This window comes from Prenolepis imparis, unplaced genomic scaffold (assembly GCF_030444845.1).
Source record: "Prenolepis imparis isolate NDT839.2.m4 unplaced genomic scaffold, iyPreImpa1.0 SCAF_12, whole genome shotgun sequence".
Taxonomy (NCBI): domain Eukaryota; kingdom Metazoa; phylum Arthropoda; class Insecta; order Hymenoptera; family Formicidae; genus Prenolepis; species Prenolepis imparis.
Genome location: NW_028141170.1, coordinates 4,658,149 through 4,681,077, shown reverse-complemented (window position 1 = coordinate 4,681,077; position 22,929 = coordinate 4,658,149). Strand labels below are relative to the sequence as shown.

Here is a 22,929-nt window from a genome sequence, read left to right as displayed (position 1 = left end):
CCTTCTCAATCTTCCCGTCCCTCCCTTACGGAAGAAAGTTGCTTCCGGAGCACGAAGTTCGATTAAGAGAAGCGTTTACGAGGATTGTTGTAGCAGCAGTTTGAACTTTATGGACTATACAGAGAGACAGAGAGAGAAAGAGAGAGAGGGAGAGAGAGTTTTTTTTATGACAGAATGCAAGCCCGTGGAAATACATGCCAGGATCGAGAGTGAATATTCGTGTATTCGCGTCCACGGTTATTTCCCCTCCGATCTATTCCTCGCTGTTCTTTTCTGCGTTTTTTCGCTTTCCTTTGATCGTTTTTTTTTTAATGAAACGATATGAAACGAAATTTATTTAATCAACTGACAGAATTGATATGTCATATTAAATGCAGTTTACTTTTATCAATATAAGAATAGTCGTGTGCTATTAGCTGATGATTATGTACATCAAATATTTTAGAAAATCAATTTTTTTTTTACATAGAGCACAACAGAATTTAATAAAAGTATATTAAGAATCATTGATTTGTATTAAATAACTGGAAATGTAAAATTCTTTAAAATCTACTCTTTGATCTAAAATTGATCAAAAAATACGTTAATAAATTTTAGCCTATTAAAAAAAAATTCACTAATATTTTTTACTTTTGCTACTTTAACTCTTGTATTTAAATTGCGTTAAAATAATTTTTTCTTTTCTTTCTTCTTTTATGATATATATTATACTTTTATCTCTAGTATCTCTATTATACAGAGATGTATAGTGTAGTGTATATTTATATTAATATTTATTTTCTATCTTTTCGCTCTACGAATTGAGCTGCCGTTTTACTTTATCGCCAACCGAACATAAATAAATGCGCATGCTGTTTCCCCCCTCATGTTTCTGCCTCCATCAATTTTCACCCTCCTATGGTTATCCTTTGACGATTTGGAAATTTATGTCGTCCCCTTCCGTTTGCGTTATTTACAAGTCGTTTCCCAGTTTTCCGCAAGAAAATGCTTGGAGAGCTATTTCCTCGAGAAGAGGAGTGACTTGTCACAAAACGACTTGCCGGAATGCAATAAGATGTTGAAAGAACCAACGAGTCGTCCCCTCAAGTATGAAAATTTTCCTCGTGTTTCCTTAAAAAATTCTATCTTATTTTTTATTTGTCCAAAAATATTTTTTCGCGTCGGAGAACTCGTGCATCGTTTCGAAAGGATGCGATTAATATGAAATAATCATTTTCTGCATGAAGCAAATATTTATTTTACGCTATTATTCATACGAAAGATGGAAAGTTTTTTTTTTTACTCTTATTACATTTAAATCAAATGTTCTCGTTTCTATTTTCTGCTATGATTTTTTGCCTCATTCTCATTTATGTAATTTCCATTTGAATGCAACCTTTAGTGTTTGTAATATGCTTGTAATTAATTCTCGCTTTATGCGTTCAACTGTGACGCGATTTACAGACGTCAAAGAGAAAACTCGTTATGTAATTAATATACGATAGTGTGTAAGCGCACTTTTAACGTCGTGAAACGAGCTAGTTAGAGAAAATCATTCGAACTACATAGCGTTCCAAATTTTTGCGTTGACGAATTGTTTGGATCAAAAGAAACTGAAATAATATAAAAATTAATATTTAAACAATAATATATAAATTAAATTGTAATAAAGCAAACTAAAAAGGTGCACCTACCTGCTTGAAGAAAGCAACATAAGAGTGACAAAACTTTCGCCATAATATGTAAAAAGATGAAGCGTAAGATATTTATTTAGTCGAAAATTTTTTGACAAAGAAAAATGTGACTGTAAATCATTATCTAATTCTAGATATCTATATCTTTTTCTCTCCTTATTCTTTATTTATAGATACTATTCTCTTTGCCATTATATTTTTATCAAAAATATGGTAGAACAATATGACATAATATTTTAATACAAAAATGCCAAATTTAAGATGTACGAAATACGAAAAGAAAAAGGTCTGTGATTGCGAAAGGACATTCTTTAATTTTTCTACGGAAGCAAAAAAAGCAACTTCTTCTTTCTCAAGAGTCAACTCTTTCAAAATTATACTTTGTTGGGTTTTTGTGTCTATGAACATTTAGAGGCGAAAGATTTCGAACGCTCTTCTTCTATTCCAGTTGTCATATGTGAAGCAGCAAACGAAAGAGCGTGATGGTGCAGAAAGGTCAACAAAAAATTAAGAACACAAACGGTTGCCGAAGTGGAGATGACGTTTAATCGTAAATCAATAAAATTAATGAATTAAATAAATAAATTAAAAATGTTTATACACATATTTATATATATATATAATATATAATATAATATATAAAACATAAATAAAGGGTCCCGAGACTGCTGGAGCATAACGCGCATCCCTCGCTCCCTTGTCGTATGCTCGCCGTTTTTTTTTGCTCGCGCACGGAGATCGTCATCGTCGAGGTTTTTGATGAATGAGATCATTATTTGTCTCTCGATACAATTCCTTCTGAAAATTCGTCCGACTCGTTTTCATATAATAACCGTCTTTATATGATATTATTAATGTTTCCCTCTTTTTTCGCTTTCAGGAATTTTTAATTAAGACGGAAATAAATGAATACTTCATAAATGCTTCTCCACGTATCGCGCATTTTAAGGACGGAGAGAATATTTCTTTGAAGGTCGGATTATTATTCTTCTCAAAAACCTCTCGATCGATTCCGCATCTCCCGTCTCATCGAGATGAGGATTCACTATCGCTTTCGTGGTTTCCTCCCTTCGTTATTTTTTCTCGCCCGTTCTTTCTCTCTTTTATCTATTCTATATCTCTGTTGTTTTAGCTAATCTAATGCGTTAAACTATCGTATTTTACATTAAATCATTTTTGCCCCATGGTATCTTCCCCATGACTCGCTCCCTGACTGGCCTTCATTTCCTTCTCCTCCTTTCGCGTCATTTCTTTATGAACGCAATGACAGATGCAATTTCGAAAATTTCGTTGCTGTTGGAGATTGTCGATTTCTGATGAAAAAGTAATTTCTCTATTTGAAATGTTGTCACAATGACTATCGTCTCTCACGTTTGGCACATTTAAAATTATTATTCACGATTAGAGCTATCGATCATCTTACATCAATGATTTATACAACCATAAAAAAATAATTGACTTTTTTAATGATTTACTATGTTAAAATTTTAGATTTTAAAATGTCAAGATTTCATTAATTAGCGTATTCCTTGAGTGGACAGCAAGACTGTTCTCTCTTGTACACTTCAATATCACACATTTTTTCAACCAAGAAGTATATCGAAATTGTTTCCGTCTTTGTTCTTCTCGAAGCGTAAAAAGTGGAAAACTTATGGATTTCCATTCAACGCAAGGCATTATTCCTCTTTACATTCAGCTGGCTTTCCAACAGCAACGAACATGCCGCGGCTGCCAAGTTTTCTAGCCTTACTTTTCACGATTTCAATAAAACCGAGCCGTGGAACAATAAACTTGTTAAAAAAGAAAAAATCAAAGAGAGAGAGATAGATGGTTTAGTAGATCATAAGTTTGATTCACAGAAACTATTTTCGGCTCATGGAGATTGCTTTAGCAGAAAATACAAGAAAACAAACGATGTTAATGTTTTACTTTTGTTTTCTCACACTCTTTACTCCAACTAAGTCGAAAGAGTTGTCTCGATATAGATGAAAATGAGATTTTGTGAATTAAGACCATGTTTCTGCGAAGAACTCGATAACTTTTCTTTCTCCCTCTTTTTCTTTCATCTTTTCTCACGTTTTATCGCTCGTTATTTCATGGCGCAATCTTATTAAATATCGACGTTCGATATTTGTTCGACACACATTTGATCATCGCGACGTTAAAAGAAAAGTCGAGAAGAGGAGGAGTGAGGACCCTTGGCGCGTCATTCTGATCATCTTCAGGTGACAATACGCCGTCATAGTCGCGCTCGTCGTCCTTGATCGAGACCCCTGGGCTCTTTGGTATTGTTCTCCCGTTCGCGGAGACCCCGGAGAAGTGCGCGCCTCTCCGGGCACGCTTCCACGTCGTCGTTCACGAGGTCAAGCATTTGCCGTTCGAAGTCGCGATGCCGTTCGAGAACTCTCCCCCGCGATGATACGAGCCGAAAAGAGCATCGGGAGAGCCGACAGACGAGAGATCGGTTTCTTTCCCCGCCTTTTTCGCCGTCCCCTTTTATTTTCATATTCATGATCTCTCGCCCATTCTCTTTCCATCATTTCCATTCTCCCTTTCTCCCATCGGAGAAATCTACGCGGAAGCGCGAGATACGTCGCGTAGTGACATTTTCTAGAAGGAAAGTACTGATAATAATGCTCGAAGAAAAAAGAAGAAGAAAAACGAGAAACAGTAAAACAAAAAGGGAATGGAAAAAATATACAAGAATAAAAAAAAGAATAATAAGATAAAAAGTAAAAGAAACATGGCAAATAGAAAAAGATGTAAAAGAAGGAAGAGATGTAAAAGTAACACTAGTCGTAGAAATTGAAGAAGGTACGAATGCCCGGTCCGAACTGTTTTTTGGAACCTGTTCCTGTATATAAGGAGTACGCAGGACCAATCCTTAATGCCCGATACGGAACCGATATTCGTTATTTCTAACTCTCGTGTCTCTTCTCGATTTCTCGCCTAATCCCGTCGCCTAGTCCCGTCCCCGTTATTGTCTCTTCTGTCTTTGTGTCTCTCTCTCTATTTCTATCTAATTTTTTTTAACATTCGCACGATTTTCCCTCCCCTCTTTGGTCGCGCGTTGGCCCTCTCACGACTCTATCTCGTGGGTTCCAAGTACACCGTAAGGGTAAAAAAAGGGTCTACTCATGTGTTTAAAGGGCCCCGCGCGATTATCGCTAGCAGTAGTACGAGGTAGAGAGTCCCAGCTTGCAGGAAAAGGGCACCCTACGCCGATTATACACACTTCCGGTGCTGATGACGTCCTTCGTCTCGCACCGTAGACCCGTGAAACCCTCCGCGCATCTGCAACAGAAAATTCAAATCTATTAGCAGGTGCAATCAATCGATTTGAATGCGTAATGTAATCGAAAATTTTGCAAAATTATGCCTCTTAAAATTTTATTAAAACTTAGAAACTACAAATATTGAAGACAGAAGCCGTTTTATTTATTCTGCCATAAAAATAATGTATATTTAATTATGCTTTTTTTGAATTCCTTAAACACGATTAATATTTTTGTCAGTTGTCAGCTGATTTCTGTCAAAAAATAATAATCGCAGATAAGGCATTATAACATATTATTTACAACATATTACTATTTTAATTTTTTAACATATTATTTTAAAATTTAATTAGCAAATTAACGCTTTATTAATATTTTTTACAGACAGAAATTTGCTAATTAAATTTTAAAATAATATGTTAAAAAATTTAAATAGTAATATGTTGTAAATAATGTTATAATATCTTATTTTCGATTAATATTTTTTGACAGAAATCAGCTGATAACTGTCAAAATTATTAATCGAGTTTAAAGTATTACAACATATTATTTAAAACATATTATTATTTTAATTAATTAGCAAATTAATGCTTTACTTAGCTGATTTCTGTCAAAAAATATTAATAAAGCAAAAATTTGCTAATTAAAATTTCTAGCTTACATATTTATATTTATATTGTGTGTGTTATAATGCGAAATAATAAGATTATTCTAATATATGTATGTATTTTATTTGTTACAGGTAGCATTGCGATACACAGTGCGATTCACCCGTCGTATCGGGAGTGCCGTGTAAAGTGTCGCGCGTCGGGAGTGCCGTGTAAAGTATCGAACAATCGTAATTATTCGTGTTTTCGCGAGTGCTACGAAGGAGCAATGACGATCGACCAAGAGAGGAGGAGGAGGCTCGGGGAGGCATCGGGCGACAGCAGAGCAACTATAAGGTATTATGCGAAATAAAAATATTTTTTCTAAACTACATTGTTTATGAGATATTCGACACATACATATGTATATATATATATATAATTTGAATATTTTGTTTTCAGATCAATGTGCTGTGTACTACAACTCCGCTATTGCACGTATCGGTGAGTGAGAAATAGTTTATTTTATAACATTTCTATAGCGGTAATATGAAGATGTATATAATATGTTGAAAATATTAAAAGTAACATTTTAAATATGTTATATAATATCTTATCCGACAGAGAGATATAATTCAATCAAATATATAAATATATAAATTATTAGTGCGCAAACAGGATCATATCTTTAATTAGATTTAATTTCGCAGTTAGTGACACAATTAAAATACATATATTTAGCAATAGCTCTCTCCTATTTTTATTTAATTTTTATTATTTACGTCAATCCTTGGAATGGGATACCGTCCTGACCAGACTGCGTCGTCGCCGCGGCGAAATTTATTAGCCTGTCTCGAGATTTTTCTCGGATGCGTGTGCGAGACATACAACGTTTCTTAATTTAACTAAATGTATGCGTCGCATCAGAATCCGCGCGACGGCACGTCTTTCTCGTACGACGGTCTGCAAAAGCGGCGCGAGGGACGCGAGGGTCGAAGGCGACGGAATAACCGGGGATTTCGAGAAGAGACAGGCCCCGATGCGTCGTTTCTTTGGAAAAATAATGTTATGTCGTCGTCGTGACTATTTATAGACCGCGGTTAACTAACCGCGACGAGAGACGAGTTCGAAGCTACCGCGAAATTAAGATCCCTGTCGCTCGGATAAATAAATTATAGCATGTCTCTCTATATATCGCGTTTCCTTCATCCGTTCCTTTTCCAACGCCTTCTTTCCATTTTTCCTTGGACGCGCGGGTCTTTTCCTCGTTCTTTTTTTTTTTGTTTTTTTTTCATCGCAAACAGCTGTCGCGCTAATTCCATCGTGTCGCTGTTTTTCGCCTTGTTGTCGAAAACTCTGGCGCGTACGTAAAGAATTAAAAGCCGCAATTCATAAAACGTCGTTCGCGTCAATTCTCTCGATTTGCAAGAAAAGTGTGGGCTAACTTTTTTTTTAATAAGAGTTAATTTAAAGTCACACGTTCGCGCGCGCGAGTAGACGCATAAATATCCGGCAATAATCTGCGCCCGCGTCTTTTTTGGCGAAATCTCTGTTTGCGCCCGGGACGCGCGTATCCCGAGACACGCATCCTCTTAATCCGGCACTGCGGTGGAAGCCCGGAGGGAAGTCTACCTCTGCCTCCTAGTGTCTGGGAGCCCGACGGCGTGCGATAAAGCGTATTTTTGTCACGACAAATTTGGAACGTCTGAGACTCGGCGCGACGTTTTTATTTCGCGAAATCGCACGCATAGGTAAAACGAGAGCGGAAAAGGAAGAGAAGGGCGAGAGGGAACGAAGTAGAGAGAGAAAAAGTGATACACCGTTCCAGAAGTGTCTCTGCGAACGAGGGAAGGATGCTTTTCGAAAGAGAGAAGAGAATTACGTTTCTCGAGACCGAACGCCGCGTTTAGACTGTATTAAAAGAGTGACAGGGGACATATGCTAAGGGGTTAAGTATGCGATAAGTATGCGTAAAGGCGGGACAACGAAGGTTGCACGTCTCCTCTCGACGACGACGAGATATTTATCTGCAGCAATCGGATAGTTGATCGAATTAGACTTTGTTGCGAGTTTTTCGCAGGCGCGAAACAGTAGCAATTTTAACGTGTTGCTCGCGATTCGCGAGTTTTTTGAGGCTCCCTGCCTTTGCCGAGATTTACGATGGCCTATGTTAAATATATACCATCTACTCCCCCCTCCTCCTGATGAATTTACTGCCAAACGAACTGAAACAGAACGCGGGGCGTAGATAGCACAATTTACTGTACCATTCACTTAAATCCATTAACGTGTCCCGCTAACTTTGCCGCCAGCCACCCTCTACCCCTCTTCCCCCGCCCATTCGAGTAATTGGCTTTCTATTGAGATTTATCGTAATCATGCGTGCACCCGCTACAGCTCGGCCAACTCTTTTGCACGCCGTCGTAAAACAAACCCGACCCGCGAGTTCGTGAACTGAGAAACATTCGTCTATTTGCGAGAATTAGTTAGGACGACATATACACAGGAAGTTGGATGGAATTAGCTCGAGTTATCAAAAACTGCACAGGATATCGTGAAAAAGTATTTGGAGAAAACGGACATAGTAAATAATAATATTTTCACATTATACTTTACACTAATTGTAAGTTATATATCTTATTTAAAATCATTATACTCGCGAATTAACATACTTTCCCAAATGATTTCCTGAGCTCCATGTAATTTCGATGAAAATTGAAAAAGTGAGAAAATTCTAATGTTTTTATTATATGAATAAACATCTTCTAAGTTAATCTAAACATTATTCTCTGAAGTACTTTTATGGCTGGCAGGTGGAAATAAAATATCCTCGACGAAAATAATTCTAGACTGTCGTTAAAAATCGATTTTTCCCATTGACAGATTTTACGAGGCCGCGTGCTGATATATGCGTGACGCTCATAAAAAATCGTAAATTAGCGTAGCTTGTTAAGGATCGCGTTCGTAGGATCACGCGAGATTCGTCGGTTTTCTCGCGTGATCGCTCTTTAAATATCGATCGCTATTCCATTTTTTCCCAAGAATTTCGCGAGTTTTGAATAAGATGTTATTTTACTGCCTATTTTTCAAAATTTATCGTCACGATAACGGCGAAATAAAAAATTTTTTTCGTCATTGAAAACTTTTAGAAATCACTGGAGTTTCGGCGCAAAAAAACTTACAAAAGATTTCGCGCATTACACGAAAAGCTGCTGTCTTAAATCTAGAGAACTTTCCTTGATAGAAAAAAATATCTTTCTCTGATGTATTATCTTTTCCAACTATATTTATGTCTGTGAGAATTTATCACGTATTTATGTACGAAAAAATTACTATGTCAATGATCGATTGATGCTTACTTTATATACGGTATACTTAATTATTGAATTTTATATTTAATTATTTATATTTATCTATATAAGTTTATTCAATGATAAATTTATTAATATTATTCTTTCACACATATATTATTAGATACTTCTAACAGAATTTCGCATTAAATAATAATTAATAACATTTGACTATTTAAATTGATTCTGAAGGATTGAATTGATTCTGATAAGTCAATTATATATGTGCCATATGCATTTCACATTGCTTTCTCTCTTTTTCGCTTTCTACACACACAACATACATTTCTCTTAGTATCAAATTATTCAATTCAAATAAATATTTCAAGATAAACGTCAAAATATAATTGATGCAATTGATTGATGAAAATAAGAATAATAGCCAGAGAAAAATTTTAAATTGAATATTCACGGTCTTTATTAAATTCGATATTTCTTTATTGAATGAATTATCGCTGATAATTACGCGAGTGTTTTTGGCCGAATATTATTATCTCAGTGGCAATTCGATATTTAGTAGGACGCTTTTAGAAGTATTTATAATTGGGACGATCTATGCTTTATAAGCCAATAAATAGTTCAATTGTAATATAAGGAAATAGACTAATTAAAATATATAGAATTCTTCAGAAATATATATATATATATATATATATATATTAACACTGGCGGATCCGGGGGGGGGGGGGGGTTAACCCCCTCTTGAAAATAAAAGAAACAGTTTTGCTGAATTTGTTTAAAAAATATAAATAAAGAAAAACAAACATTAAAGAGCTATCGACGTCAGAACCCGCTATAGTGTATATATATAAGTATAAGATACACTGTAAATTATACTCATTACGCATTCAAGGAGTTAAGTATAGATTAAGTCAGACATAGGACGAAATGATGATAATTTCATTGCACGAAAATAATTAGGTGAAATTCTTTATATCTATATAATATCTATATAATATATATTATATAGATACAAAGAATTTCGCCTAATTATTTTCGTACAACAAAATTATCTCATCATTTCGTCCTATGTCTGACTTAATCTATACTTAATTCCTTGAATGCGTAATGAGTATAATTTACAGTGTATCTTATACATACATATTGTATATATTATATAGATATAAAGAATTTCGCCTAATTATTTTCGTGCAACGAAATTATCTCATCATTTCGTCCTATGTCTGACTTAATATATACTTAACTCCTTGAATGCGTAATGAGTATAATTTCCATAATTTCGTTGCATGGAAATAATTAGGCGAGAAATTCTTTATATCTATATATATATATATATATATATATATATATACATATAATATATATATATATATATATACACACTGGCGGATTCTGGGGGGGAGGGATTAAACCCCCTTGCAAATTAAAAGAAACAGTTTTGCTGAATTTGTTTAAAAAATATAAATAAAGAAAAACAAACATTAAAGAGCTATCGACGTCGTTGATCCTGGAATAAAAGCTAATCATGAAACCCCAAAAATATTAAATAAAATAATTTTGCAAAATCCCCCCCCCCCCATTATCGACGTCAGGATCCGCTAGTGCTTGTAATATATATATATATATATATATATATATATATATATATATGCGTCACATTGTTGAAAATACTTTTAATATTAAAATAAATTAATTGATTTCTTATTTGAGTTAATAAAAACTTTTAAGTAGTTCCTTCATAAATATTTGAGATTAGCTGTAATTATATTATTACCATTACGCGTTTTATTCACAATTGGAGACTTTCCAATTCTCAATATTAAATAATTTTGTCTTTCGTCTTTTATATCAATTTTATATCAATTTTTATTTAACGAATGAAATGAAGAAAAGCCATTATTGATCTCTCAACTGTTTGATTCTTAACATCCGGCACAATTAATGCGTACATATATAAACTTCAAATAAAATCTCACATGAAATTTGATTAAAATTTACTAAAAAAATACAATTTTGTTGTGTATTTCTCCCGTTGAAAATTTTCAAATTACATAACATAGCTACTAATTGTCAGACTCGAAATACTCATTCTTTTCCGCAGGAAATGTCATAATTAAATGACTTCTTGTATGTATAATTAATTTGAAAGAAGTACTGGCCAAGATAGAAACTTTTCAACGTTACAGTTATTAAAATTGTACGTTAACTGCTTTGTTTTCAACGTACCGGACAAACGCGCGGTACTACACGAGCTAACAATAAGTTAATTTTACAGAAAACGATGCTTTAATCACATTTAAGCCTCGCAATAGCGCGGTCGTGACGAGTGTCGACGAAATGCGCGTACTTTGCAGTAATAACTCAAAACGTTTTTCCACATGGCGGTACGGATTAAGAATAAACAAACCGGACAAAAAACTAATTAAAACACGGAAAATCTGCAAGAAGGACGCGAGATATTCCGGCAAATGCTTGTCTTTTCGCGCCAGTCTGAACACGGTCGCTTTCCTTTTTCTAGGTATTAATTAAAAGTAACGCAGCAATCCCGAAGAAAGGCGAGTCGCTTTTTCCGAGGCCGGCATTTAAACGCGTCCTTAAGGAGGCGGTTTTCCTTTTATAATATTTTTTGCAACGACGGCAGAATCTTATAATTGTAGTTGCAATCATGTTACGTAAAGTGTTTTTTTTTAAACGTGTGTCAAACGAGAGATACTCCGAAGCTGTTATGTCCGAAATTATTATATGATATGATATAATATGTATATCTTGATAAAACTATAACATATATTTACATATATGCAGCATCATATTATTTGTAACTATCTAGTTCAACAATTTATTATTTAGATATGGCATTGAAATATAACGCATTTCGCCATGTGTGTTCTTTGTTGGTAATTTTATTTATCGCGAAATTAAAAGCTCTTTTTCGTACACCGATGCTCGACCGCTAAAGAACCACGAAGTCGACGTCGTGTTGGTTTGGTGCGCGCAAGTGAAAAAGGATAAAAGAAGAGTGTTAACGCCGCAGTATTAATTCTCCACCAACGCGGCGGATGGGCTCAAAACTTTTATGCGGTTTACTTAATTCAATAAAGCTTTCGTAATTTTGTGGATAACGCTTTAAAACCATAGCGGTATTTACGACTAGAAATTTTCATTCATATTTATATTGAAGAATTCAATTTTCCAAATGTGATTCGAATATATTTAAGACTATATACACACATATATATATATATATATATATATGTATTAGATTTTAATAATTTAGCTAAATATAAATTAATTCGAATACAAGTACTAAGTATTTGTACTGTGAGTAATTAAACACATCGAAGATAATTATTTGAGCACAATATAAATATGCGTAGAAAGTTTTATATACAATAATATGCGATGTGTTTATTCGCGTAGCTTTTTTAAGTAATAATTTTTCTATTTTATTTTAATATTTACGCGTATTAAATTATTTCAATGGTTCACTCAACGATGAAGAGAGAATTTCTTTTTTCATATTTTTCGGGACATTCGAATGTGTGGATCACATGCGTTCGTGCTCGTGTGTACTTGAATGCGCGCACCATATACATATATAGGTACACATAATTCCGACTATAATGTACCATACTTTATGTCAAAACAACCCGTGCGGGTCGCACTTTTCTATCCCCGTCATGCACTTATTTCTCGCGGAGCAAACTGGGTTACTTAGTTCCGTCCTAGCAGCTGCATCCACACCTTTTGCGCATACCAACGTGGTTGGAAGTAGAGCTACCGAGAAGATCCTGCGTAACACCTGCACCTTCTCTTCCTTCATTCTCGCAGTCACACCTTCGCTCCTCCATTTCTTATTTATTTTTCCATCTTTTTTTCCGATTTTTATCTCGACTTGGTGTCATTTCAAAAGTGCGAATAAATAGGAAAAATAACTTATTTTTGAAATTTCAAGAGAAATTTAAAATTTGATATTTTCTCTGACTATAATATTTAATGATAAAGTTGAAGCCTTTTTTAAAACCGAAAAAAATTAGAAGAATATAGAGTCGAAATATTATTATCATGCGTATCTATGACAGATTAAGATTTAGTGAACGAAAATAGCGTTTTATGAAATTTTCGTTAAAGAAACATCGACTTCAAAATAATGGTCGCAAATCTTTCGTATATTTTTTTTAACACCCTGGATATATATCCGAGGTTCATTGAAGGTGTGACGGAGAATGGAAGCGGAATGCGAAGCTCGATGTCGCCAAAGGGTGCCAGCTGGCGGGACAGGTTACCGTCTAGGAAATTGGGACGCGGTACTCGTTCTCTCGATCATTTTCCAACGCTATGCGCCAACGTCCTCTCTCAATGAGAGCGGGTCTGGTGGGAAGAGGTACAAGATATATCTCTTCGACGAGATTCCGACCGAGAAGTTCGAGAGCGATCTCACCTAAGTCTAAAGAACTTGAATTAGCTCGGCTGTAACCGAGCGATGACCGCGAAACTTGATTCGACGAGGGAGATTTGCGCTGATGATCGCGCGACGGAAGCGCTCAAAATTTAATCTTATTACCGTTTCCATCAGAAAGCATGTGAGTAAATGATATTTTGTTGGATCTTCAATTAGCACAATAATGACGAATAATGTTCCGATTAGAAGAAAAGCCTAAAATCATTTCGTCATACGTTTAATTTATTCTTTCTTTTATTGATCTCTTCTTTAAAAAATGCAATTAGTTGCATCAATTCATAGAGGAGTTGATTTCGAAGCGAAATAAATCTTTATCTACTCGCTTTTATTTACCGTGCAAATTTTAAAGCGAAAGAGTAACGCATTTGCATTTCTTTTTTACTCCGGAAAGTTTCGAAAGTTACTGCATAGATTTTATGCGACACGCGCGACGATTCTCTAACGAAAGTTTGCACCCCGCACGCCATTCACGTCGAAGCTGTTGATCCTCTCCTCTAATCAATTAGACGATCCAATTAATTAAATGTTCGCCGCCTACGAGAGCTTTAAAGCGAGATTTACGTCTCGTACGAGGACTCCTCTCGAAATCGACACTTTGTACGCGAGGCTTTATATGTATCGTGGGGCTGTTCGCGCAACGCCGTAGATATATATCACGGCGTCGAAAAACTTTCTCGTAACTTTCGTGCACTTTCAATAAGAACGCTCGGCGGAGGAATTCCGTAAGTGTTCGGAAATAAAAGCGCACGAAGCGGAAATAACAGCGAGGGAAAGGTAGAAGGAAGGGGGGCGCGTACAAAGGCAAAGGGGGTGAAAATTTTACGGTGTTTGACCTGCGATCCTTGCGAGAGCGCGTCTTTAGTGCGAGTAGGCAACGCCTTCGCCTCGAGGAAACTACGCGATCTTTCTCTAATTAATTAGAGACGCGTTTAATTAAGTTAAATGGCCGGATTTTGCCGGTCGGACGGTGTAATGAAACTACGAGCGTGGCACTACCACGATGAGCATTTAATAACGTACTTTGATCATTTATGTTTATATTGAAAATGTTAGAATAAAGAAAAACGGGGGACACAATATGTCATAAAAAGATCATTATTGATCTCGGGCCATAAAATTTTAATGCAGCAAGCATATTTTGCGGCAATATTTTCCCGTAATTTTTTTCATTAGCATATTTTATTTTTATTTTAATAATAAATTTTTATTTCAATATAGCCTGATATTAATATTAATACAATTATTTTATTATGCAAGATTCGAAGCTATCTGTGATGTGATCAATTAAAAGCTATATTCGAATGAAATCTCAAGATTAGTTGAATCGAGGAAGCCATTAATTAGTTAGTAATTAATTAATCTTGTCTCCGCGAAATTCTCAATCTGACGCGACAGAACTGGTGGCAAAAAGATGGCATTCATCGTTCGGTACATTGAGAAGCACTCCGATTCGATTGGGCCAACACGCCGGATAATTTGAGCAACTTTCCATTTGTGCCTCGCTGAGACGAACGCGATACACTTTGGCGAAGTTTCTTACCGGCAACTCATTCCCCAGCTCGTCGCTTTAACGCTTCAAACTTCTTCTTCTTCTTCAAGATGCTCTTATGAAATTACGAAATAAGTTCCGGTTTAGCGATTAGTTTATGAAGATTCGTCACGCGTGCCTTTTCTGTTGCTATTGAATACTGTAATGCATCGAGAGATCGAAATCGCGATTTATATTTGCAACTATTTATATACGCTGAATATTTTCGAATTCAATTATAAAAATTGCACGAGCGACGATAGTATTCTGGGATTTCCGCATCTCAATTTATCATACGCGAAGATCTTGTCACTTTGAATGATGACGATATAATTAAGGTATATATATTTTTATACTGAAATTATATAGCACGCAAATAAATTTTCACGATTCTATAATAAAATAAAGAAGAATTTCTGAACCCTTCAAAATGTTTAGTATTAGACAATTTTAATATTGATGTGGCACAGTTTCTTTCCTCTTTTTTTTCCAAATATTACGTATTTAACGTTTATCTCTTTAAATATTCTAGATATTTTAGAATTTAGAGTAATAATATAAAAGATCTATATTTATACACCGCTTATTAAATTTACAAACAGAAATTTAAAATTTGCAAAAAGACTAGATAAGATGAGAGGTAAAGCTTGAAATTCAAAGAGCATTGTGACGTGGAATGTGACGCGACTGGAGATTTCGTCGCTTGCGTCTCGCGACGGATATTTCGTTCTCGCCACGAAGGCAGGGTATTTTCAATCTTCCAAAGTTGTTTACACGACTGACAGGGCAGCTTCCGCGCTGAATGGGGTAAAGATGGTAAAGACGGATTTTTGCCGCGATTACCATTTATTGGCACATCTTGAAAGCTCGTTGCGGCGACGGGATCGCAGTGCTTGCGTCGGACAGCTCTATTTCCTTAAGCGACGGCTGGGGGTAGTTAGAGGATGGAAATGTCAGGTATAGCGCGCGCAAACTGGCTGAATCCAGCCTCGGCGGATGGTTCTAGGCGAGAGAGACCCGGGCCAACTTCCGTCTCCACGTGTGTTGGCCACATATGTCACTGAAACTAACTTTTGCGAGCTCTCGCCCTCCACACGTCTCGCTCCTATTTTCCTCTTTGGTTCCCGTTCGCCCATCCTACCCCTTGAGACTGCCCACCGATCACGGGACGAGCCCTCGAATCGCCATACGAAACTTTGGTCCTTGCAGTAGTAAAGCTTTTGCAGCGGTGGAAACAATCATTTACCGCGTTGCTTTTGATATACGACCGTGCGAAAACAAATGTATAACGTTTGTTGGAGTAGTCGAGAAGGATTATATAGGGTGTTTCAAGTATCCTCTGTATTTTCGTCTTCAATTCTATAGTAATATAAAGTGACGAATTTTTCCATTACTAATTTTTAAAGTTTTTAATATGAAGAAGAATTATAATATTATATATATTCTGAAAACATTTTTACTTTGATATTATAAATATATCTAATCAAAAAGCACCTATTTTTCTTCTTAATTTTAAGCAAACTTTTATTTCAAAAATTCTATGATTTTACTCAACTGAATTATATTTATAATTTTAAAGAAAACGTTTAAACGACGATTCTTCTTCATCACATTTTTATCGAGGAAGAAACTTTCACAAATCTGTCAGAGAATCTATTACAAAAAATAGCAATAAAATCGAAATAACCTGGCTGATCGCAAATTATGACACGCGTAAGATCATAGATCACCGGTTTCGATGAGACGCGAAACGGCAGAACTATAGATCGTTGATAAAATATTTTCATTCGGAACGAAGCGTTCAGGATGAAGACGCATGTTGCGGCGTAAGAAATAAATCACGCGTTTCCATGTGCGCGCGTGTGAAACGCGCGAGGCAACGTAATTAATTAAGGCGAATCGCTTCGGATTGTTCGCGCATTTTACACTTGGCATACTGAGTAATGGCGCCCTTGATTAATATGTCCTGCAGATGTTACTGCGATGTAAACATTAAGACCTTGTCGTGTCTGCATCATCATTTTTAATGTTGACATTAAGTTTTTTTTATTTTTATATGTGTAATACGTACAATTAAAAAATCTGACACTTTCGGAACAATAATTTTATATCTCGCGAGAGAGGGAGAGAGAGAGAGAGGGGGGAGAGGGGGGAGAGTCGTGTAAAATTGAAGTGATTTCCATTTATAGCGGGAAAGCGGGATCCAGAGATGCAGCGATAGATAGAATTCGGCCTGCGTCGTTTTTATTAAGTGCGCCCTAGATCTGTTTTCAAACCCCTTTCTCCCTACAATCCCCTACATATATATTTCCTCTCTTTCTCCTGCGATAGTCGGCCTCCCTTTCTCGCGCAATGCCGATAGTCGGCCGTTATTTAACCATAAATCCAGTATCGGCGTTAACGCGAATGTACAGGATATCGTGCAGCTCTGTACAAAGAGCCGAAGCCAACCTCCCTTCCACGTCTCTTTTATGCAATGTCTCTTTCTATCTCGCCGCGGCGGAGAGTCATCCCTCTTTTCTCTTTTGGCTTTACTATACTCTTCCGAAATTTATTCCTCCCTCTCGTGGCACGCAACCCCTTTTCTATCTTTCTCTGCGACGCACATGTTGGCGAAGCAGAAAAATCCACCCTCTTTCTCCCCCTGCCCTCCCTTCCTCTAGCGCAACTGAGGTCCGTGGTATTATTTCGTAAATAAAAGCCGATTCGGCGCGATATCAAGCGACACCGCAAGCAACGGGTGCGGCATTTTACGAGCGCGAATTGCACTTAATTTATCGTTAGTACGCTAACGACGGCTGTATAAAGCCGTCCTGTTTCTTTCCAATTTGGGATTTTCTGTTTCATATAGCGGCGCGATGTTCGCGTCGGAATATATCCTTGTTTTTAGCCGGCATAATAAAAAAGCTTATTTCACAGACGAATTAACTTAACAATAATAACACGGGGAAATGGACGACACGATCAAGTTGACAGTGAGATACTATGAGATATATAGTTCAATTTTGTATTTTATTCTAATGTAATCTAAAGTTAAATGAAATTTACACGATATAATAGCCAAAGATCTAAAATCTCATTTTGCAAACTTGAGATAACTCAACTCCGATGCATAGCATTGAAATTATACGTCAGAAACCTGACACATTTTCGTGAAAGTTTCTTAATTTTAAGCGTTAGAACCAGCGAACGTGACTTTGTAAAGTAATAAAATGCTGCCTAATGTAGAATGAATGTAAAAGGTGTGCGTGTCACACGAATCTCGCGGCTCGTTTCAAGTTTTAACGTTCCAATGCTTGACCACAATGGGTGCACGGCCCCCGTTTCATGACACGAAAGTTTCGTAAAACACGGCCTTTGTATTTCAGACAGAGTTAGAATCGAGCGTTCAATTTCCGCCAACTATTTTTCATTCAGTAACATTGTACTCGATATCGTTAATAAATTAGGAATAAAAAGATGAAGAAATTTCGAGAGTTTTTATGTTTTATAGACGAATCTCTTTTTGGTTAAATTCATATATTATTTATTTAATTTAATTTTTAATTTTAATTTTAATTTTCTTAACCGAATATTAATAAATGAAAATAATATGTGTATTTGTCGATATTCTAAATATAAAGCTGAAATATATTTTCTTTTACTTATAAGCCTTATGATATTATTTTAAATTTTTATTTTTGTGTGCAGAGTTCATGCGCGTAATACGATAGTAAATTTTTTGCATTTTATCTCCATTCGCCGCAAGGTATATCCGATATATTCAACATGCTTTTTTGTAGTAAAAAGGAGAATGGACACGCTTTCGCCTTCATGGTTAGCCATGAATATCTTTGGCCAAGTTCCAAAGAAAATATCAATCTTGTCGGTATACCTTTGGGAATATTATTCCGATCCTTGTTTTCCTCCTCTTGTCCTTTTAGAATAGAAAATACTACTGGACGTCGTTAATCCACAACATTATTCTACGCGATCGCCTCTTTACCACGTAAATTTATATCGCAGATCTTAGAGCTACAAGTGGATTTACACTTCGTTAAGTTTATAAGACTACTAAATCTGTTTTCTAACCATGCAAAAAATTCGTAAAAAAATTCTACATTCTCGAAATAGAGCTCCCGAATTTTGAATTCTTTATCGGAGTTATTGTGATATACTTGTCAAGGATTTTTTTTTCTAGAGAAAGAGTAACTCTTGTACATCAAACATTTTTTTCAAAAATGTATCTATATCATCCATGTATATGCTATTTTATTTCATTTATGACCTGGTCCGAATTTGTTAAAATACTTGGTAGAATAATAATCACAAAAATTTAATTGACTTCAAATTTAATTAAAATTATTTTTAAAAAGTTAAGTAAAAAGTCTTTAATCTTTCATGCATTCTACTGAAATGATGCCAAGTTCGTTCCAATATCTGAAAACAAAGCTATAATATATTTTAGTTGATGTTCATAATAAAAAAAAAGAATGAAACATCTTTTTCACTTAATTTTCATTATTAAAACAGAAACATTTTGATCGTTTAAAATTGTTTAGGCATCCTTTGATAGAGGAATATATTAGTTTGGAAACTATTTCCGATTATTTAGTTCTCATAGCCGTGGAGAACTGATTGAATGAAAAAAAAAAAGTTTATCTATATGTATTAAATTAAATATATCAGTCACGAGGCGAAATCGTCAAGCTACTTTAATAATACACCGCTTGTGTGTTGCGTTACAATATAAATTATGATAGTAACACAAATATTTACGGACAATATTTGTCGGCTCGCGCGTATACGCGTGTTGCTTATGACGAAATTATCCGACGATGATGATGACAGAGAAGAATATTAAGTTCTGTCGAAGAGCAGCGGAATAACTGCGCCCGCTATTAAATATCGCGAATTATATCCGCTCGAGAAATTCTCGAGAGGCTGAAACGCATCTCGCGCGCGACGGCGTTAACTCATTCGAGAGCTCCGTGCGCGAATTGTAATAATGGTCGTTCCGATGTTGGCGAGTAAATAAATGCCAACGACTATGGTACGTTAATATTTCGTACGCTGTTTATTCGTAAACGTCGTGTATACACGCGCGTTTATTCCAATATTATAAGTATTTTAATATGTCGAGCGAACTGCTTTGTAAACAGCCGCGGAATATTCCTTTCACTGCGCTAACTAGTTTTTGCTTTAATTAAAATATCGGTTATTTAATATATGTATACAGTAATAACGATATGCGGAATTATTCTTTTGATTAGTGACAGTTGATTACATCGTACGAAACCGTGATATTTTATCATGGAATGGTCAATATTGTGGAATAATAGTAATTTATACAGTATTTTCAAATCTCTTATTTATTATGTTATTAAATAAATATAAGAAATATTCTCTGGATCTCAAGAAAGAGTATCTCAAGAAGAATAGCCTATCTATTACCGATTTATACTCAAGAAAGAAATTTTTATTTCTCTGAAAATAAGTAAAGTTTATATATTTCAAAGAGATTTACTTTTGATATTGTGCAAATATACGTATTATAAATATAGCACGTTATATATGTACTAATTTACAGTTGCTCGCATACGTCTAACAATAAGCAAAATTTGTCCCGCCGATTCTTCGCGTTCTCTCCTCTCTCTCTCTTGGATGCCCGACTGTCTACGCGACAGCCAGGTGTATCTTTTTGGTGGTGAGATTTTTGGCTCGCCATCAAGTTGAATGTTTTGGCTAGCCGGTGGCACGGTACCGCCTTGTCTACTGTGCTTACGCGCGACAGATAAAAAAAAAGCTCGTCGCGCGTGAGTTTGCGAACAGCAGAGAGAAAACTTATTTTATCTTCGTCAGGGACGTGCACTCACGGAGTACCCTGTATTAATGCTTTCATGAATAATATATTTGCGCTTCTTATATATTTTTATATTTTAATAATCTAATTATATAAAATAAGATATTAAGATATTAAGATAGATGATTAAAAGTTTGTTTCATATTTTCATGTTGAATATCTGTTTTTGAACTAGTATACACATAGTGAATTTTCTATATACCTATATGTTAATTTGATAAATCTACAAACCAATAAATCAATAAATCTTTTATATTTTTCGATGCTATCTAAATTAATTTTCTGTAAGGTAAATTATTTTTAGGCCATTCCATATTAGTTATTATGAAGGATTAAAACAAATATTTAAAATTGATAAGCAAGTATTTTTTAAGTTATTTTTATAGTATTGTCATTAGCTATTTTAAATTATAAATTTGCAATTCCTGAAAAATTAACATTGAAATTTTAGCTTCATTTAATTGATATCTTTTAAGATTATATATAAAAAATAAAATAAAATATTCATTGCTATTATCTTTAGCTCCATTCGATTTAAATCTCATAATAATCTTTCTTTATTATGACATTCTCCTTAAGTATATTAATAGATTTTTACATAAATTACATCATCGATATATTTATATCTCCAAAGTTAAAAATGGATAATATAGAAGCAGAATGAGATAAATATACTGGATCAAAAAATAGCATTCATTTACCATCGAATTTATTATCAGAGACATATTCTATTTGTGTCTGTGCATGCGAACGAATGTCGAAGCCCCCAGTGACATTTACAAATTTTACGTGGACCAGAAAAAGAATACTTAACATTCCACAACATGTGAAATCGAATTCGTGTCTGCAATAAATTTTTCGTCTGCTCTCTGCTTTAAAATCCGATATCTGACAGTGTATTAAGCTTATTTTTATATGTAATGATGTATTTTATATGCAATCGAATCAGAAATTGATACCTTTGATAAACTGGTATATAATACTGTGAATAAAACGTAAATAAAAATTTTATGATAAAAATGATAGTTATTATAACATTATAAAAGAGTTTCACATATACATATATATTAAATAATTACATAATTATTGAAAAATATTATACTTATAAATTTTATCATTGCAAACTAATCGCATTATCAATTATACATTTCTCAAATAATTTTATTAATAAGTTTGTGGATTGATAGATGGAAAACTAGAGCTTATGTCAAATTATTAATATTATTTTACTATATATGTCAATATTTTTCAATTACGTTTGTGAGATAATTAAACCTAATTATCGTTTTGATAATCACAGCAGATTTAAATGCTAATAGATTTTACGAATTCAACCTTCACCTTATCAGAAATCATCGGCGATTTATTTTGTTTGATGTTTGAAAAACTTTTTATTGCACGTTTGAAGCTATAAAACTTTCGTCGACGGAATTTCATTTTTATCTCTGAAAGTTTCCGATACATACAGGGCTCAGCAGATATACAAGTTCGCGGAGGGTGGCTTCCATCTCTCGTAAACTTGAATATCGCAGTGGGAACAAGAATAACGTTGAAATTATTTTCCTTTGCTCTACAAACCTACATAGTTTCGTAGAAGGGTAGAAAGGGGACAGAATGCGAATTTATCGAGATTTTTATTACCCGACAAACGATACTGTCACTTCACTCCGAATTTCAAGAGACGCTTAATATTCAAAGTAAAGCCAATGATGAGACGATTCGAGCGCGCTGTTACCATGGCAGACGAGATACTTTATTTGCGTATACGCTCGACGTATATAGACGAGCAAATCTACGAAGTGGTCTTGACACGGTACGCCTCGAGTCTACCGTCTGGCAAAAGTATTTCCAAAGAAACGGAGGGGAGACGAAAAGTTTACGAGATTTCGCCTGGGGAAGGAGGCAGAGGAGCAACAGAAGTCGAGAGAAAGGGAGAGGAAAAGCTAAGGCGGGAAGCTTTATTTTGTCTTCGCGAGGGGACACGTTTCGAAGAGAAAACGACGGGCTCTCTTCCGTTTGCCTTCTCGAGACATACCCTACTCACCTCCCTCACGTCCTACGACCTGCCACCTTGTCGTACATTTTCGTTGTGCCCGGGCTCTCTTTCCATTCTCTTCGCTATGGCATCTACGAAATACGCGGAGGCCGATTTGCCAGAATTTTATGTGTCAAAACACGTTATCGTATTGGCGATGCGTCTACGACGCGTCTGCTATGTCGTTTTTATATCGATTCTGCACCGTATGCTTGCCTT

At 35.2% G+C, this 22,929-nt stretch overlaps 2 protein-coding genes across 7 annotated transcripts in view; one reads left to right on the top strand and one right to left on the bottom strand.

Annotated features, from left to right (window-relative positions):
• Vn (membrane-bound neuregulin protein vein) overlaps positions 1–22,929 on the bottom strand; it is a 343,620-nt gene that overhangs the window by 33,991 nt on the left and 286,700 nt on the right. For 3 of the 4 annotated variants that reach the window (XM_083051778.1, XM_083051779.1, XM_083051777.1), the window contains exon 5: positions 4,909–4,967. In XM_083051778.1, the coding sequence (XP_082907904.1) occupies positions 4,909–4,967 (59 nt within the window). Of the gene's footprint in view, positions 1–1,832; positions 4,968–22,929 lie in introns of those variants that run through there. The other variant, XM_083051776.1, reaches the window with a different exon arrangement.
• The window catches only part of LOC145943885 (uncharacterized), a 320,534-nt gene that overhangs the window by 56,146 nt on the left and 241,459 nt on the right, over positions 1–22,929 (top strand). For all 3 annotated transcript variants that reach the window (XR_014426591.1, XR_014426592.1, XM_083051785.1), the window contains exons 3-4: positions 5,691–5,892; positions 5,998–6,039. Coding sequence is in view for 1 of the 3 variants with exons in the window: in XM_083051785.1 (XP_082907911.1) it covers positions 5,825–5,892; positions 5,998–6,039 (110 nt within the window). In the remaining 2 variants the exon portion in view is untranslated. The remainder of the gene's footprint in view (positions 1–5,690; positions 5,893–5,997; positions 6,040–22,929) is intronic.